The sequence below is a fragment of the Panthera onca genome, chromosome D3 (assembly GCF_046562875.1).
Source record: "Panthera onca isolate mPanOnc1 chromosome D3, mPanOnc1 haplotype 2, whole genome shotgun sequence".
Taxonomy (NCBI): domain Eukaryota; kingdom Metazoa; phylum Chordata; class Mammalia; order Carnivora; family Felidae; genus Panthera; species Panthera onca.
In genome coordinates, this window is record NC_138350.1 from 45095025 (window position 1) to 45114162 (window position 19138).

Here is a 19138-nt window from a genome sequence, read left to right on the forward strand (position 1 = left end):
CAGTGGAGAGGCTGACTTCTTCAGGAAGGCAGGTTAGCTCTCCTGGGGAAAACGGAAGCATCGGTAACCAAGACTAGCACCCCATGGGCACGTGATATGGGTGTGATGAATGAGGGAGTGAGGAGATAATGAAGGAATGACTGACATCACCTGCCAGGGCACGGAGAGAGCCTGGACAGACCCTAAGATTCCACCTCTGCCCTACTGCCCTTTTCACCAAGCACGCAGATCCGCCGGGCCTGGGAATGGTGCCTGGATTAAGTCTCCACATTCCCAAGGCTCCACTGCTCTCGCTGAGGCTCCCTCAGAGGGACACTGTGAAGACAAATGGGCACAAAGGCCTTGCCTTGCCAGCCCCGTGGGCCTTTTCACACCGCAGGCAGGAAGTAAATGACTCAAAAGTTCCTTTTGGCTCAGGCAGTTGTCGAAATGGGATTCTACTCTCAGCTGCCAAAGGAGGGGAGCTGAGGGGGTGAGAGGGCTTGGTTCATTCAGACCCCTCCCCAGTGAATCCTGGATGGAACCACACAAAGCTTTATACGCCACTGTTCGTTTTACTAAGGCCAGGCCGCTGCTTGTCACGCCCACGAAAATCAGCTCACAGCAGGAGCAAAGAATCCCTCATTTCACCAGGAGCTCAGGGTGTCTGCTGCCTCAGAAAGGTTCCAGAACAGAGGGAGCCTTGTGCAGGCTCCAGAATGGGCTCGGCCTTCCTTGGTGGTTTGCTGCCTGGTTCAGAGGACCCAGGAGCTGCCCTGCAGGTGGCTTGCCTAGGGCCTGGCCTGGTGGTGAGCAGCACTGCCCTGGGCCCTGCGGGAGGGCCGCCACTGGGGGGCTTGGCTCCTCTGGGTGGCTCAGAACGCGGTGATCTGGGGAGGGGGGTGAGGTGGGTGGGCAATGCCCTGGACAGCCCATACCATGGGGAGGGGCCAGGGAGACAGGTAGTGAAAACAAGTCTGGAGTCTTGGCTGAGGAGCGGGGAGACTGGGGAGGTTTCCTGTCCTGTCAGGGTCTCCGAGGCCTCATCTCGAAGTTGGACCTTCAGGGTTGTAAACAGTCTATGACCTCACACCTTGGGAGCCCCCGTATGGAACATCATGGGCACTCCTAAGCGTAGGCTTTCTCGTCCCAGCATTCAAATCCCACCCGGGGGCGGCCTGACCTCCCTCCGGGCCTCCCCGCCTCTCACAGGCTTCTGCCTCTCCGCTGGGCTGCCACTTCCACGCCTCTGCTCACTTAGGTCCCCTGTCCCCTCACACAGGGAGTGCTCACTGCTCACGGCAAGCAAGCTTCAGGAGGGCTTGTCTTGTTCATGGTTATATCCACAGAGCCCAAACAGAGCCTGACATGTAGCAGACTCTCGATGTGTTTTGAATGAACGAATGAGTAAAGGAGGTACTTACCGCAAAGTACAGATCTGCTCTGTAATGGGGCTCTAGGCAGCCTGGGGCAGTCAGCTGCCCCCCCCCCCCCCCCCCCCCCCCCCCGCTCCGCTCCGCAGGGCAGCTCTGGGGCCAGAGGTCAGCAGAAGCAGGGATGACTTCTGGAGCAAGACTTTGTTCCGGGGAGGGGCTCAGGGAGCTCAGAGTGGATCCACCTAAGAGGCCCAGAATCCCAGGACCTCTGCTCTGGCATCTATTGCTGTGGGACAGATTTCCCTAAAACTCGGTGGCTTAAAACAATTTTACCGTATCTCATAATTTTGTGGTCAGGAATTCATGCAGGTGCGGCTGGGCTGGGTGATTCTTCTGCCCCACGTGGCATCAACTAAGGTCACTTGATGGCAGTCAGCTGGCAGATGGGCTGGTCCAGAGGGTCCAAGACAGCTTCCCTCACAGTCTGGTGGCCTAGTGGGAGGTCTAGAAGGACATGCTCAGCAGGGACTGTCTATTGGAGCGCCTGCACCTGGTGTCTGCAGCACAGAAGCCTCAGGGTGCTCAGACTTCCGCATGTCAGCTCAGGGCTCCCAGAGGCTATTCTAGAAGACTAAGGCTGCAAGGCTGCTTTCGATTTGACCTTGGAAGTCACATAGCATCACTTCCACCATGTCCTACTGGCAGCAAGCAAGTCACAGAGCTAGCCCAGCTTTAAGAGAAAGGGCCAGAAACTACACAGGGGAGTGAATACCCTTGGGGTGGGGGTGCGGGCATCTTGCGAACAAGCCAGCACAGCCTCCTTCCAGACAGGGTAGAGGGACAGAGCCTGAAGCTGGGGGAGGGCCAGGAGAAGCTCAGTGGCCTCACTCGTTTCACTGGCTTTCCCAGGAACAAGAATCAAAGGACCACTGACTCCCAAAGAGTCCCAAGCACTTGAACTTCCAGATGATTCCATATTCTATTTCAGTACTTTGCCCAAACCAACTGCTCAAGAAAGATTATCACGTTCTAAGCATTACTAATCACCTACTGTATTTTTTTTAATGTTTATTTATTTTTGAGAGAGAGCACACACAGGAGCAGGGGAGGGGCAGAGAGAGAAGGAGACACAAAACCTGAAGCAGGCTCAGCACTGTCAGTGCAAAGCTCGACGTGGGGCTCAAACTCACAAACCGTGAGATCATGACCGGAGCCAAAGTCAGACACTCAAGCAACTGAGCCACCCGGATGCCCCACCTGTTGCATTCTTGCACGTTTATGTTTTCAGCCAGATCTGTAACTGTCTCCCCCTCTGGTGGGCCTGCAGACCTGGTGCAGAGAAGGGTATCCTCTTCTGACACAGTCACCCAGGATCCTTCAACCTTCAAACCTCTCAGCCACCAAAACCTGCCGGTCCCCAAGGAACGGAGCCTGTGAATCCAACAGTGGCTGGTTGTTCTGGAGACGTTAAGAGCTATAGTCCAGGTGGGGGCAGTGCCGTTCCCAAAGTGCTCCTGGTTGCTCCAACCCGTGCAGGGCGGATCCCAGACACAAGCCGAGGGAGGAGGCTGGTGGCACGGACTGAAACACTGGGAAGGCAGCTGGAACGCAGGCCACGGACCCCACCTTTTGGCAAAGACGTGGCCTCCAGGGAGAAAGCCACAAGTGACCTCACCGATGTCAGGAATCCACATGGAAACACTTAAGAGCAGAACCAACAACTCCCTGTAAAATGTAAGGGGTTTCATTTCTCCTTCACAGCAGAACTCTCTCAGGTACAGATGAGAAGAACAGGCTTAATCAGAAAGATCTGGGTTCGAACCCTTGCTGGGTGACCCTGGGTTACTGAATCTCTCTGAGTCTCCTTGATAAACTGGGGGAGAATGTTGCCCACCCACCCTTGGTAAAATGAAATGACACGACACCTAGAAAATACCTAGCACAGTGTGCGGCATTTAATGAACATTCAATAACTTAATGTCTTAGATATTGTTACTGGGTTGGTAACCCCAGCAGCTACTGCCAACACCTGTCTCCTCTGCCGCTTCCCGGGCTCAGTGTCGAAGAACCACTCCAGATCAGCACTGACCAACAGAAACATCATGTGAGCCAAATATACACATTGCAATTTTCTAGTAGTCCCGTTAAAAAAGGTAAAAAGAGGGGCACCTGGGTGGCTCATTTGGTTGGGCGTCAGATTTTGGCTCAGGTCGTGATCTCATGGGTCGTGGGTTCGTGTCTCATGTCGGGCTCTGTGCTGACAGCCGGGAGCCTGGAGCCTGTTTCGGATTCTGTGTCTCCCTCTCTCTCTGCCCCTCCTCCATTCACTTTCTTTCTCAAAAATAAACAAACATTAAAAAAAAGGTAAAAAGAAATGGGAGATTCATTCTGATGTTTTATTTAATCTATCAAAATATTATTTCAACCTGTAATCAGTATAAAAATGATTACAAAATATTTTACATCCTGTGTCTTGTACTAAATCTTTGAAATCACTGTGTACTTACCCTTATGTACAGCACATGTGAATCTGGACACACGTCATTTCAGTGACGGCCACACATGGCTATGCTCACCCTCTTGGACAGCAAGGGTCCAGCAGAAGGAGCTGGGTCATCCTCCCTGTTCGGAGCTAAGTGGCCTGGATGTTGGAAGAAGTCAGAGTCTGTATTTAAGATGCAAGAACCCTCCCCCTGCTCCCTTCCCCCAGGGATAACAACTGTTTTTGCAATCCTCTCCAGCTGAGTTTGAAGAGAAGAGAAAGAAAGGCAAATTATCACGAAAACAAACGGTTTATTTTTCTTTATATCCACAGGAGATTCGTAACAATATACAATCATACAGAATCTGGCCTCCTTTGGCGGAAAGCATACTTTATTTGTACAAATGAAAAAACCAAGCACTTTGGCTTTGACTTGGGGCCAGCAAGGTCGGGATCATCAGACCCAGACAAGACATGGCCAAACGGATCATTTTTGAAAAAAGGGAGTGCTGGGTGAGGGAAGCAGAGAGCCACGGACAATGAGAGCTAAGGGGACTGCAGTAATCTGGGCCAGCCCCTGGGTCTATAGACCTCTCGCTCACCCTGCATTTAGAGCTGAGCATGTGAACTTGGCATAAAATGTAGAAATTAAGGCTTGGGGGGCGGAGGGAAAGCCCTAGGAGAGATGGAAGCTAAAGGAAACAGGATGGTATATTGAAGAAACACCTCATCCTCTGCCTCCTGCTGGTGTCAAAGTAAGATAATACCTGAGGTTTTAAAAACAATGAAACTGGACCACTTTCTTACATTGTACATAAAAATAAACTCAAAATAGATTAAAGACCTCAATGTGAGACCTGAAACCACAAACGTCCTAGGAGAGAGCATAGGCAGTAATCATTCTGACATCAGTGGTAAGAACATTTTTCTAGATGCCTCCTGAGGCAAGGGAATCAAAAACAAAAACAAACTATGGGGATCACATCAAAATAAAAAGCTTTTGCACAACAAAGGAAACAATCAACCAAACAAAAAGACAACCTACCGAATGGGAGAAGATATTTGCAAATGATACATCCAAAAAGGAGTTACTATCCAAAATACGTAAAGAGCTTATACAACTCAACACCAAAAAAAACAAACAACCTGTTTTAAAAATGGGCAGGAGGGGCGCCTGGGTGGCGCAGTCGGTTAAGCCTCCGACTTCAGCCAGGTCACGATCTCACGGTCCGTGAGTTCGAGCCCCGCGTCAGGCTCTGGGCTGATGGCTCGGAGCCTGGAGCCTGTTTCCGATTCTGTGTCTCCCTCTCTCTCTGACCCTCCCCCGTTCATGCTCTGTCTCTCTCTGTCCCAAAAATAAATAAAAAACGTTGAAAAAAAAAATTTTTTTAAATGGGCAGGGGACCTGAACAGACATTTCTCCAAAGAAGATCTAAAGGTGGCCAACAGACACATGAAAAGATGCTCAACATCACTCGTCATCAGGGAAATGCAAATCAAAACCACAATGAGATACCACCTCACACCTGTCAGAATGGCTAAAATCAAGAAGAAACAACAAGTGTGGGTGAAGACGTGGAGAAAAAGGAACCCTTGTGCACTGTTGGTAGAAGCAAACTGGTGCAGCCTCTGTGGAAAACGGTATGGAGGTGCCTCAAAAAATTAAAGACAGAAATACCATATGATCCAGTAATTTCACTATCGGGTATTTACCCAGGGAAAATGAAAACACTAACTTGAAAAGATCTATGTACCCTATGTTTATTGCAGCATTATTTACAATAGCCAAGATATGGAAGCAACCTAAATGTCCACTGATAGACTTATGTGGCATATTATGTGGTATATATACACAGTGGAGTATTACACGGCCATAAAAAAGGACGAGATCAAGCCACATGAAACAACATGGATGGACCTAGAAGGTATTGGGCTAAGTGGCACAAATCAGACTGAGAAAGACAAATACCATATGACTTCACTTAGAATTTTAAAAAATGAATAAAAAAACAAAAAGGAGAATCGGAACTATAAAAACAGAGAAGGAACAGATGAGTTGCCAAAGGGATTGGGGGGTCAGGGGGAGCATAACAGTTGAAGGGGAGAGGGAGGTACAGGCTTTGGATTATGGAATGAGTAAGGCCTGGGAATAAAAAGCACAGTATAAGGAACATAGTCAATAATATCCTAATAGCGATGTAATAGGACAGATGGTACACTCGTGGTGAGCATAGTATAATGTGTAAACTTGTCAAATCACTAAGTCGTACACCTAAAACTAATTAACATGTGTATCAACTCTACTCAGATTAAGAAATTAAAAAATAAAAACAATGGGACTCTGGAATGCCATCAAAAAAATTCAAACAAACAAAAATAAAAAAGTCCTTAGTAGAAATTCTTTTAAGAACAGGTCTCCTAGAAACAGGAGATGGGCCCATTACCTGTGCATGGTTCTTTCCTGACTTAGGAACCTCAATTTGCTTGAATGGCACTTGGAAAGACAGGCTTCAGATGACATTTGGACAGATGCCACTTTCCACAAAAGGAGAACTCTCTCAGTTGTACAGAAAGAGTTTTGTGGGAGCAAAAGAACAAGGGCAATTCTAAACCCGGTTTTCTATTTGATCTTCAGCCTCTGTAAAATTTATATAGATGAAGGACATACAGCAAACTGAAACTATATGTGTGTAGGGGAACCTGGGTGGCCCAGTTGGTTAAGCTTCCAACTCTTTGATTTCCGCTCATATCATGATCTCATGGTTGTGGGACTGAGCCCCGAGTCAGGCTTTGGCTGGCAGTGCAGAGCCTGCTTGGGATTCTCTGTCTCGCTCTCTCTCCGTCCGTCCCCAGCTGTGCACGCTCTCTCTCACTCTCAAAATAAATAAACATTAAAAAAAAACAAAACTGTATCTGTGTAAACATCACTCTGAACATCTTTACCTTAAATGACACACAGAGACCAGGAAAAGACAAGGGAATGAATTTAAGGTACTCAAGTTCCAAATATACGAATCTATTCCTATTTGTTTCATCTTCTGTGTATTTTTTCAACAAGTTGGAAGAATGGCCCCTGACTAAGCTGACCTTATTCTCCATGGACAGGCTTATTTCCCAGACGCCGAAGATGGTTCTCCATGAATGGCGTGCATGGCCACCAGTGCCAGCCTGGCTTCCTGCCTGGGGAGGGCTCACTGGGACTTCACTACCTTCTACATCTCAACATGACCAGACCCGACACCTGGCAGAGCAGTCAGGCATTCAAAACCTGTCATGAGCAGGAATATTTGAAGTCAGACATTATTTTCTTAAACCTTCACTGTGAGTTCAGAAGCAAGTTACCATTTCATGCATGTTCATTTCTTTGGACTCCCACAGAGGAAGATTTAGAGTCTTAATCAAATTTTTAATCTGGCCTGAAAAATATACTTCAGTGTTCAACGATATGAATGAAATCTCCTCTGAGCCACCAGGGAATTCAATGGATTAAAAGCTTTAAGGGATGTGAATATAAATGCGTGTGCTTTTGTGTATACGTATGTTCTATGTTTGTGTCACTGGCCAGGGAGCACATGCATCAACAGTTATAAACCCTATTCCCTCTGGTGATCATTTAGGAGCAAGTTAGCCTCACAGTGGACAACAAGAGTGTATAGAATGCAACACAACACACAACCCCAAAAAGGCTTTAGCACTCTCTCTGGAGTAACAGCATCCTTGCTGATGTCTTACTTGACTCAGAACTCCCATTTGACCCTCATCTCTGCCCCTGCCCCCCGTGAAAGCCCTCCATGAGGAATTCTGTCTGTGCTCCTAAGTGGGTGAGTGGGGGCTCCAGGCAAGCCCGTGACAGCAAGGGAAAGGTGTCCCCAGAAAAGTCTCCAAAGATGTAAACACATAAAACAAAGTGCAACGAAATTCCTTGAGCCCGCCTCCGTATAGTCATGTTTGGTGAAGGGTGTTTAATAAGGAGGCCTGCACATCAGTCAAGGTGAGCAGACCCATCCCCACATGGGGGGTTCCGGGTCTGGGTCTGCCCCACTGGGCCCAGCATGGTCAGCAAGGCTTGAGTGAGCCTCTCGGAGCAGGAAGACACAACACAGTCAATTCTCTCCAACAGACCAGAGACTTCTTGATGCAGTGAGAAGTGGTGGCCTTGTTGTTCCTGTTTTCTTCCTTCTAACACATTTGAGCGGGACCTCTGAGGCCCAGGGGCCGTGCATTCCAGCCAGCAGCCTGTGAGTCTATTTTTCCTGTCCTTACGAGCCCTTCTGCTCCGAGAAAACCAGCAAGGCCTCTCCGAGTCCGCCAAGCAGGAGGCTGCAAAAACAAAACAAAACAAAACAGCAAGAGGTCAGCTTTCTAGTCCCTCGAGTCTAGAGGCTGTAGACCCACAGACTGCCCGGTGCTCACCTGCATCGGGGCGAGGGATCCCTCATTCCCTAACCCCCACCAGGCCTGCCCTGCTGCCAGGTCAGGCCCAGGAACTGCCTGGTCGTCCCAAGTAAACCTCAGGTGTGTGGCAGGAGGGGAGTGGGCTGCAAAGTGGGGTTTGATCTTCCCCTGCCTCCTGTCCCCAGGAAGAAGGTTGTGTGTCCTGTTCATCCTGACCCGGTGAAGTGACATGCTCCATTCCGCAGTGGACACAGAGGGTTGATGACATGAACCCATGCAGGTATCCAGTCTGATCATCACTGGGGTGACGGTCTCTGAAGCCTGTTATTTCACTGAAACTAACAGAACACTCAGAGATGAAAATACTAAAGGCGAATCATGAATCTCCCACCAGAGCAGAAAGAAATGTGGCCAGAGATTTGAAAATGAAAAGGTGGTGAGAAAACTGCAGACCCTGAGAAGGAGGAGTTGAATATTTTAACATGCCTAAAACTGAATACATCCAAAGGTCTCTGTACATTTTCTATTTTAAACTTCTTGGTAGACAATCGACGTCTGGTCTGAATCCCAAAATTCTTCCCAAAAAGCACTTCTGAGGACTGGACTGGGCCATCACAAAAGATTATGACAGGAGGTCCCTGGTGATGAAATGCTCTTGGTCAGAGGGGCGAACAGCCCTTCGGTTCTACCTGCCCTTCCAGTCTTCTCCCACATCCCCCACAAGGCCACCCACGACACACACACATTTACACTATGGCATCTTTATGTTTCTTTCTTTTTTTTTCTTAAACATTTTTATTTATCTTTGAGAGACAGAAAGTGTGAGCAGGGGAGGGGAAGAGAGCGAGGGAGACACAGAATCCAAAGCAGGCTCCAGGTTCTGAGATGTCAGCACAGAGCCTGACGTGGCACTTGAACCCATGAACCGTGAGATCATGACCTAAGCCAAAGTCAGAGCTTAAGCAACTGAGCCACCCAGGCACCCCGGCATCTTTATGTTTCTAACATTCGCCCGGGGCACCAAACATATGAAACACAGGTAGGCTGTGCACATCACATTCCCAGTGAGAAATGTCACCCGTGCGAGGGACTCTGACATAAAGATAATGGTAAATGTACCATTTGCCCCATTTAGCACAGGAATGAGCTGAGCAAGCGTGAGACTATTAAAACAATAAACCGAGTTCCGATTGTGGCTCAGGCATTTATTAGCCACGTGACCCTGTGCGTGCTATTCAGCTCTGGTCTTGTCTGTGCCCCAGGAGACGGTCACATCCAGCAGTGTCCGTGAGGCTGAAAAGGATATACCGGAAGCCATCAACCCCCACATTTGGCCTATAATGCACAAGCGATAAAATATACTGACTAGCTGACTGTCCTCCCAGAGCAGAATGCCTTCCTCACTGGCCCTCAGAGCTGGTGTCCCGACTCTGCTTGAAGACTTCTCCTGAGGGGCAGGCACATCCTGCTGCACAAAGCAAGCCTGTTTCACTGTTGAGCAACTCTGGCCGTGGGGTCCAAGCAAGCGTCGATGGGGATCTTACTTCTCAAAGACCCTGGGCACATGGTTCCTCCCTCCTGAGGGAAGCCCTTCCTCAGACTGACCCTTAAAGAATGCACACGTCATCTTCTGAAACACTGGGGCAAGTGCAGAGTCACCGTGACCTGACACAAAGGCTGCATGGGCCTTTGGGCTTGGGCGGGGCTTATTTCTGCAAAGGTAACTAGGGGCTCAGCCATTTCTGTGGGTTTCCAGGAACCCTGCTTTGTCACCAGGGAGAAGAACAGGGTATGGGCTGGCTCGTTGCCACTCCTCCCCCCATGGCCTTAGAACCATGCTGAAATGTAATAACCTTGCATTTCATCCGTTCAGTTTAGCTATTTCATGAAACACCAAAGCAGCTTAGTGAATGCTCAGAAGGAAACAAACCTTGGTTCAGTTTACTGTTAAGAGAGCCAGGGAGGTGAGCTTTGACGTTGTCTTCTAAACAGCAGGAGAAGCTGACACGGGGTGCAGGAATCTTAATAGCATTACAACCATTTAAGTCAGAGCTTGACCAAACTGTTTGCAAATCTTGTAATTCCCATCATTCCTGAAGTGAACACACTTCGTGCAATGAAGGCTCTGCCATACCAGATGGCAGAGCATACCCGGCCAGAAATACTCCTCACTAGGTCCTCTCCCAGGGCTTTATTTTCAGCGGCCCTCCAGTCTTTCCCTATCTCAATTTTACATTCATTATTGTGCTTATTCAAGCACCTCCTGATTGCACTTGATAGGGGTCAGGGACTGTACCCTTTTCCATCTGTAGGCCTAGCCCTTCATGCAGCACCTAATAAATATTTTCTCAATGAATGACGGTGAATTTCTTACCCTTGCTCCCCTTTTTCCCACCTATAGTCCAAACTATTTTTGTTTTTTCTCTTTTCCTAATGTGCCTAGAGATCTGCCTAATGTACCATTCCCTTGGGGACTTGCTGAGTGACAGTTCACAATCTGATAACTTACTCTCTGTTGAGAAGTAATGAGTGACAGTAATTTAGAAGTCCCTTCCTAGCATTTTAGAGAGTTTTCACATTTTTTAAAAGGTTTTTTTTTTTTAAGATTTTTTTCATGTTTATTCATTTTGAGAGACAGAGACAGAGCATGAACAGGGGAGGGGCAGACAGAAAGGGAGAGAGAGAATCCCAAGCAGGCTCCACACAGTCAGTGCAGAGCCCAATGTGGGGCTTGAACTCACGACCCTAAGGTCAACACCTGAGCTGAGATCAAGAGTGGGACACTTAACCGACTGAGCCACCCAGGCACCCTTTTTAACTCAAATGGAAAACTGGTAAATTTCAGTCACTGTGATCCTAGCTATACTATGGGGTGTGTTGGGGGGAGTACTTTCTTCACCCCCTAAATTCACTCTTCCTACAAAGAGGCTTGGGCAGTCTCCGTGCAGTGTCCTAAAATTAAAGGCGTAAGACATTGTTACTCAAAGATGATATAAGACCATTTTCTAAAGACTGTTGGTATTAGTGAGGCTTGTGCTGAGATCAAGCATGTTGGTAAGCCATGATCACTGGTGGGCCACATGAATGACTGCCTAAGGAGAGAAGTGGTCATGGAATCCTCAAAACAAAGAGGTTGTGTTTTGGTCATTTTCTCTCCTTGTACTTTTGCAAAGAGAAACTATTGCAAAGAGAAGAGTGTCTAAAAAGGATGCAAAGAGAGGGCACCCACAACTAATTCTACTCAGCAGAGACACTGCTCACAGTTCAGCATTTTTTCTTTTGTGTGTGTTGAATCCTCTTTGCTGAAATTTTGGAATAAAGGGAATTCATATCAATATATACAATAAAACTGTTAATTGAAGGTGAATAATTAAATATTAATCTGGACATTTAAATTCTGGGTTTGCAATAGATTGTTTTTATAATTAAAAACAAGATAATTTGCTGGACAAGATCAGTTGCTTTTAAGAAAAGACTTTAGGGGGCTCCTGAGTGGCTCAGTGGCTCAGTGGCTCATCTGACTTCGGCTTAGTTCATGATCTCACAGTCCATGAGTTCGAGCACTGTGTCCGGCTCTGTGCTGACACCTCAGAGTCTGGAGCCTGCTTTTGATTCTGTGTCTCCCTCTCTCTCTCTCTCTGCCCCTCCCCCACTCATGCTCTGTCTCTCTCTCTCTCAAAAATAAACATTAAAAAAATAGTTAAAGACTTTAAAATTTGACCAACATTGGTACTTAGGTTTATAATTTTCCTCCATATATATACATATACACATACATATACATATACATATACATATACATACATATATATATATATATATATATATATGTATATATACACACACACACACACACACACACACATTTTTAAAGTTTATTTATTTATTTTGAGAGAGAGAGAGAGCAAGCGGGGGAAGAGCAGAGAGGGCCAGGGGGAGAGAGAGAGAATCCCAAGCATTCTCTGCACTGCATGAAGCATGAAGCCCAATGCAGGGCTGGAACTCACAAACCATGAGATTATGACCTGAGCCGAAATCAGGAGTCAGACACTTAACCAACTGAGGCACTCAGGTGCCCCAAGGGTTATAATTTTGGGGGTACAGTATTTAGAAGGCTGGCCACTCGTTTATTCGGCAAGCCCTTAGGGCTAGGCAGGGAGACACAAAGGTGTGTGAAATGTGGTTTCCCTTCCGCAGGAGCTCACGATTGCAGGTAGATGGGGTGTGAACCCTCACCCGGCGCTTAGTGTGGTACGTGCTGACGGGGCTGTGCACAGAGAGGGTGGGAGAGGCTGCCCAGGCCTTGACACACGAGCTGACCAAATCTCTAATTAGAGGGTAAGCAAGGTTCTTGCTTTCAGCAAGGATCTTGCTGAAATTTGGAATGGCGTTTTCTCCACTAACCACCACAAACATTTAGATCTGTGATTCCCAACTGGGGTCATTTTGCTGCCAAAGGGACATGTGGCAGTATCTGGAGACATCTGAGGAGGTGCCGTTGGCCTCCGGTGGGGTGGGGCTCAGTTTGTAGCTAAAAACCCTCCAAAGCACAGCACAGCTCCCTACAGCAAAGAATTATTCACTGTAGCCCAGAACATCAACAGTACTGAGGTGAAGGAAAACCCTACTTTAGATGATGACCTGTTTTGTACAGCTAAGCTGCTCCCCATCCAAGAAGGTGGCTAATGACATCTGAACTCATTTCCCGGACGGTGACCTTGCTGGGGTCACGCACTGTCTATAGCCTCAGAGCCCACCACACGCTTTTTGTGAAATGAATGAGTATAAAGCAAATGGGTGTTCGGATGTAGCTGAGACAGAACCCCCCCGGCCTCAGCCAGCCTGGAGCCGTGGAGGCCGTGCTGACTTAGCCCACGTCCACGTGACAGGCAGCCTCTACCTGGTCCGGCAACCGCCGCCGTGGGGACGTACAGGCTCAATGTAGCACTTGTTCCACATTTCCAAAAGAATCAGGAAATTTGGACTTTTATGGGGAAATCACCTGATTTCTAAACGTGATCGAATTTAAACTCCGAAAGCCAAAAAACAAGCAATAGTGACCCTACGGGCAAACACGGGAGGTCTAAACAAAACAGTTCTGCAGTCCCTGCCCTCTGTGACTTCTGATCAGTCTAAGCTCCCACACGTCAGAGAGCAGGCCTGCCCGTGCCCAGGGTCTGAGAGCTGGTCACCCAGGCTCCGCTGGGGACAGCGCGGGCCGGCTCTGTGCAAAAGACAGGAAATCTGAACTAGAGTCTGACACTCATCTTCTGGTGGTTCACTTTGTGGTTGGAAAATTCTTTGAGGCTGAAAACACACCATCCTTAAACTCAAGTTCTGAAAAATCAGGAAATTCCAAAGTCAAGGTTCCTTTTGCAATAATCACACATGCTGTTTCCTTGATTTGGGAACACGCAGCCTTTCTTTCCATTTTGCTCAGGGCATACCATAAAGTTCACAGGATGTGAAACAGCCTGCAGACCTGGCCTCTTCCAGACTGCTGCTGTAATATCTAGGCTCGGCCTTTCCTCCCCACTGGAGAGCCACCTCCCTCCTATTTCTCACACTCTGGTCAATGCCTGGGTTTTTTAAATCCGTTCTGAAATCGTGTACAGATTATGGTTGTCCAAGGCTTATTCGTGAGAAAGAAAAATACGCCAAGAATTTAGACTATCACTATGAAGGTTAAGATACAGACATTGGGGGAAGAGTGTCAGGAGACACTGGGAATGTACCAGGAGATCTTGGCAGTTGGGTTTTTGGATGTCACCAGCCCACTGTGGGCGTCATGCCTTCCTGGAAGGACAGGTGCAGAGGAAGGAGGAAGGCGTGAAGGATTAGCTCTGTGCCCCACAGCCCCAGCTCTGGCTCCAAATCACTAACTCTCACCGTTGACACCCCCTGCCTCTCCACCCTTCCTTGTTTTTCCTGGGGCCAGAGGGCCCAAATCCTCTTCCACCCACCACCTTGCTCGGCCTCTGTGTTCTGCCTAAGGTCCAGTTCAAACCAGTTGCATAGCCCGCCTGCTGGCCCGTCCTCTCTCCTTCCTTCGGCCCTCACATTCACCGTGCATTCAGACTATGACTATCTTATCCCACAAACTATCTTCATGATTTCCATTCCCCCATACTCCTTGAAGGCTGAAGGATGTCTTACTTCACATGCGGCAGTCACTCAAAAGATATTTTTAGCTAATTGATAGAATTATTGCTAATAGCATTAAAAAACCCAAGACAATGAGATCTTTTTCCTATGATCATTCCACTGGCCAATCTTAGTTCATCATGTCAGCCCTTGAACAAGAAATAGAGCTGTCTTATCCTGGATAACACTCCTTTCGTATTGCTGTCGAATTATCTAGAAGCTCTTTATGGATGATCATATTGGTGGGAAGAGGAACATACAGGCCAATTTCTCTTATACCTCCCTTATGGCCCACTGTTACCTAGACACTGTCTACATTGCTGGATAACACTCCTTTCGTATTGCTGTCGAATTATCTAGAAGCTCTTTATGGATGATCATATTGGTGGGAAGAGGAACATACAGGCCAATTTCTCTTATACCTCCCTTATGGCCCACTGTTACCTAGACACTGTCTACACTGCTGGTAAATCCCTGGTGTTTGCCAAATCAGTCGTGCAGAAGTACATGAAGGCTACGGGGCCTTGGATACACACAGATCTGGTTTTGAATCCTCACCCAATCATAGTAGTTATAAAATCTTGGTAAAATCACATAATACATATAAAACTAGTAGTTCACCGGTAGTGCTTACACTGGTGTGGATGAGTGGCTGAAAGATGCACGGTGGTGTTCTGTTTCTTGAACTGGATGCTGACTGCAACGGGTTTGGTATATTCAGTTGTGAAAATTCATCACGTTGCACATTCATGATATATATACTCCTCTGGACGTATATTTATGTGTCAATAAAATACATACCCCGGGGCGGCCTGGCCGGGGTGGTTCAGTCAGTTTGAGCATCTGACTCTTGATTTCAGCTCGGGTCACGATCTCGTGGTTCATGGGTTCTAGCCCCATGTTGGGGTCTGTGCTGACAGTGCGGAGCCTGCTTGGGATTCTCTCTCTCTCTCTCTCTCTCTCTCTCTCTCTCTCTCTCTCTCTTTCTCTGTCCCTCCCCTGCTCTATCTCTCAAAATAAATAAATACAAACTTAAAAAATACACACACACTCCAAACACCCTTTTGCCAACATTTGAGAAAAAAAATTAGTATCCTGGTGAAACCCAAATAAATTTGCTCTTCCTCTCTCCAGGCAAAAGACTTACCATCCCACTGTTGCACTCGTCAGGATCATATCAAACAGCAATATGGACAAGCCAGCTGTGAGAACCTGTGGAAATAATTTCAACAAAAGGCCATCAGAGCAGCAGGACTTCGGTAATCTTCTCCAAAGTCATCGTTCACAATGACTTGTGAGGCCCCTGTATTTAGTGCTCCCTCTGAGCTAAGCATTTGGTGTGGAAAATGCCAAGTCCTAGTCTATTCGGGAGGTGAGAATCTTCAAAGAGACATTTAACTTCCGAACTCTTCAAAAGAGGAGGCACGCAGCCAACGTCTCACCCATCTCTCTCCAGGGCAGGGGCATGGTGAGAATATTCATTTCCATCCTGTCTCAAGGTGAAGAAATAATCCCCAAAGCCAGTTGTGCTCATTCATCTGTCCCCAGATCCTCCAGATAAAAACTTGGCTATCACCCTGCCTTTGCCCACAGCACCGTCTCTCCCCTGTCCTAATGGCCATGTCTTGCTGGCCCGTGATACACATTCTACAAAACCAGATACTTCTTGGGGGAGGGAACAATTAAATCATTAACTAACTCTTTGCAGGGGCACCTGGCTGACTCGGTCAGAGGACCATGCAATGCTTGATCTCGGGGTCGTGAGTTCAAGCCCCCGTAGGCTGTAGAAATTTCTAAAAAAAAGATGAATAAACTTAAAACAAATATTTGCAAGTGTCTAGAAGCCAAAAGAGAGGGAAGAGGCTACCCCCACATCTTTCAGAGCTAGAAATTACGGAAGAGTGTCTTGGAATGGCAGTAACAGAACTCGCACCCCCACGGTATCACCAAACAGCACAGAGTATATGTGAACCAAAGACCCAAGTTCGTCACCATTTGGAATGCCTGCTCAGGAAAAGATGGTTATTTTCCTAGAATTCCGTATTCTCAGATGCAAGACAGCTTCTGTTAGGAAGGTCAGCCTGAGGACTTACTTTCTTGCAATGAGAAGTAAGAAGCAGGTCATTGTGGGATGGGTCACTCAGGCTAGACACCCTGGGACATGGGCAATACCATCTCACTCAAGGGGACCCATCCACTGTCCTGGAGCCCTCTTTGGGTGTCCAAGCTGGGAACAAGGCAGCAAGCAGGTGGTTCAAAGGAAGGAGTATGTTGAAGGAGCCTCATCCTCATTCATTTACCATCTTAAAAAGAAGTCTGGAAACATAAACCAGGGACCTTCAGTATAGAAACTCTGTGAAGTTTTAGAACCTTTGTAATTTACCCATTTGAGTCTCTTTCTGTTTGCTTCTTTTATTGACTTGCAGCAAAAACCCTGATAACAAAACAGACCTGGGTTGTCTTTGGGAACAAAAATGAAGCGGCGACCAGGTCAGCCAGACAGTTTGCAAAGCTGAACCCGAAGAACAGAGGAAAGAGGACTGTCAGAGTGCTGGGGGTGGTGGTGGGAGCATGTATCTTTCTTTTCTTTTTAAAAAATTTTTTACAAGTTTATTTATTTTTGAGAGACAGAGAGAGAATGCGAGACAGAGAGCACAGGAGGGGCAGAGAGCGAGAATCCCAAGCAGGCTGTGCTGTCAGCAGGGCTAGATGACAGTGGGATTCTCTCTCTCTCTCTCTCTCTCTCCCTCTGCACCTCTCCCCCACTCGCGATTGACACGGGGCTCGATCCCACAAACCACAAGATCATGAGCTGATCTGAAGTCAGACGCTTAACCGACTGAGCCACCCAGGCGCCCCGGGGGCCGGTACCTCACAGAGCATGATGAATGGCACTTGCTCTCCTACCCTCCTCTCGTTTTATTTAACATTATATTTAGGACCTTTGCATCAATGGTCATACCTGAAGTGGGCCTAATATTTTATTAGCTCACAGTGCAGCCATCTGGTTTTGGAAACAAGGTTATACCAACCACATAAGTTAGTTCATCAACCTCCCTGCTTATTTTCCTATAAAGAATAAAGATGATCTTTACTGTGGATGTTAACTCTGACTTGAACACCTTTGGACCTGCACCTTCTAGTTGGGGTGGTCTTTAATGGCCAACGTCCTAATCAAATTTTCTCCTTCTCCTTGATTCAAGTTTGTCATTTTCACTTTTTCCAAAAATGTGTTTCATCTAGGTTTTCCAACTCATTAGCATTTTGCTATTTGGAAAAAATATTATTTTTTCTCATTGGTGCCCATTTTAATTACCTTCCCTTTCATTCTTAATTTTATTGTCATTTTCTCTTCCTTTTTTTTCCTTCCTTAGTTTTTTAAAATTTAAATTTTTAATTTAATTATTTTTTTAAATTTTTTAATATTTTTTTTTTTTTGCATTTATTTATTTTTGATAGAGAGAGAGCACAAGTTGGGGAGGGGCAGAGAGAGAAGGAAACACACAATCCGAAGCAGGCTCCAGGCTCCAAACTGTCAGCACAGAGCCTGATGCAGGGCTCGAACTCACAAACCACAAGATCATGACCTGAGCCGAAGTTGGACGCCCAACCAAGTGAGCCACCCAGGGGTCCCTAATGTTTATTTATTTTAGAGAGAGACAGAGTGTGAGCAGGGGAGGGGCAGAGAGAGAGGAAGACACAGAATGGAAGCAGGCTCCAGGCTCTGAGCTGTCAGCCCAGAGCCCGACGTGGGGCTGGAACCCATAAACGACAAGATCATGACCTGAGCCGAAGCTGGCTGCTCAACCGACTGAGCCACCCAGGTGCCCCACCCCCAATTTTTTTTTATTTTAGAGAGAGAGAGAGTGTGAGTGGGGGAGAGGGGCAGACGGAGGCGGAGAGAGAGACAGAGACAGAGAGACAGAGAGAGACAGAGAAACTCTTAAGCAGGCTCCACGATCAGTGCAGAGCCTGACATGGGGCTTAATCATGACCCTGGGATCATGACCTGAGCTGAAATCAAGAGTCAGATGCTCAACTGACTGAGCCACCCAAGTGTCCCTCCTTCCTTCTTCTTAATCAAAGTTAAGTTTGTTCATTTCTCTTTACTTTTGCAACTTCTTGGGATGTCCTGGCATGGTGCCAATGGTGATATGTTTCTTAGGACTGATGAAACAGGCCCCGTTCTACTGACGGATGGCCACGATGTTGGCAGCTTGGTGTAACGGAACACCTCACAAAATCTATGAAGGGCCCAACTAGCCTTTCCTCATTCTTCACCATGTCTTCATGCCCTTCACCCCTTATCACCAGCTCTTTACGGCCTTCTCTGACGAGCTTCGGCCCTCATTCTCTGGTTGCGTCTCTCACGTGGCTTTCCATCTAGCGTGTGAGGCTGCCACCTCCCACCTGCCCTGAAGTACCCCAGCCTGGGACTTGGGCCTCTGTTTCTCCACACGCCTCTTAGCCCAGGAGGAATCCTGTCTGCCATGAGATAGACAACGGGCCTGTTTATTCCTCTTAACTGCACCTTTTGCCAAGAAAAACACATCTTAAAACTTCCAAACCAGCCCTTACTTGAAAATAAGACTGGTTTAGTAGCCACACTGGTGCCTTTGACATGTGCCGCTTCCTGGAGATGTTTGTACAGTCTCCTGCCTTTCTCCCGAGGCACTTTTTCAAACTTTTCTAACGTTTTATCTCTCGATGAGCACCTTTTCTGCTGGCTGAGACACTGACTAAAATTTCACAGAGAGACGTG

At 47.3% G+C, this 19138-nt stretch overlaps 1 protein-coding gene across 2 annotated transcripts in view; it reads right to left on the minus strand.

Moving 5' to 3' along the window:
• Positions 1–4128: 4128 nt before the first annotated feature.
• SLC35D4 (solute carrier family 35 member D4) overlaps positions 4129–19138 on the minus strand; it is a 118025-nt gene continuing 103015 nt past the window's right edge. The window contains exons 14-15 of one of the 2 annotated variants that reach the window (XM_060613446.3): positions 15524–15588; positions 4129–8157 (exon numbers count right to left, since the gene is read on the minus strand). In XM_060613446.3, coding sequence (XP_060469429.1) covers positions 8097–8157; positions 15524–15588 — 126 coding nt within the window. In that variant the 3' untranslated portion in view covers positions 4129–8096. The other variant, XM_060613448.3, reaches the window with a different exon arrangement.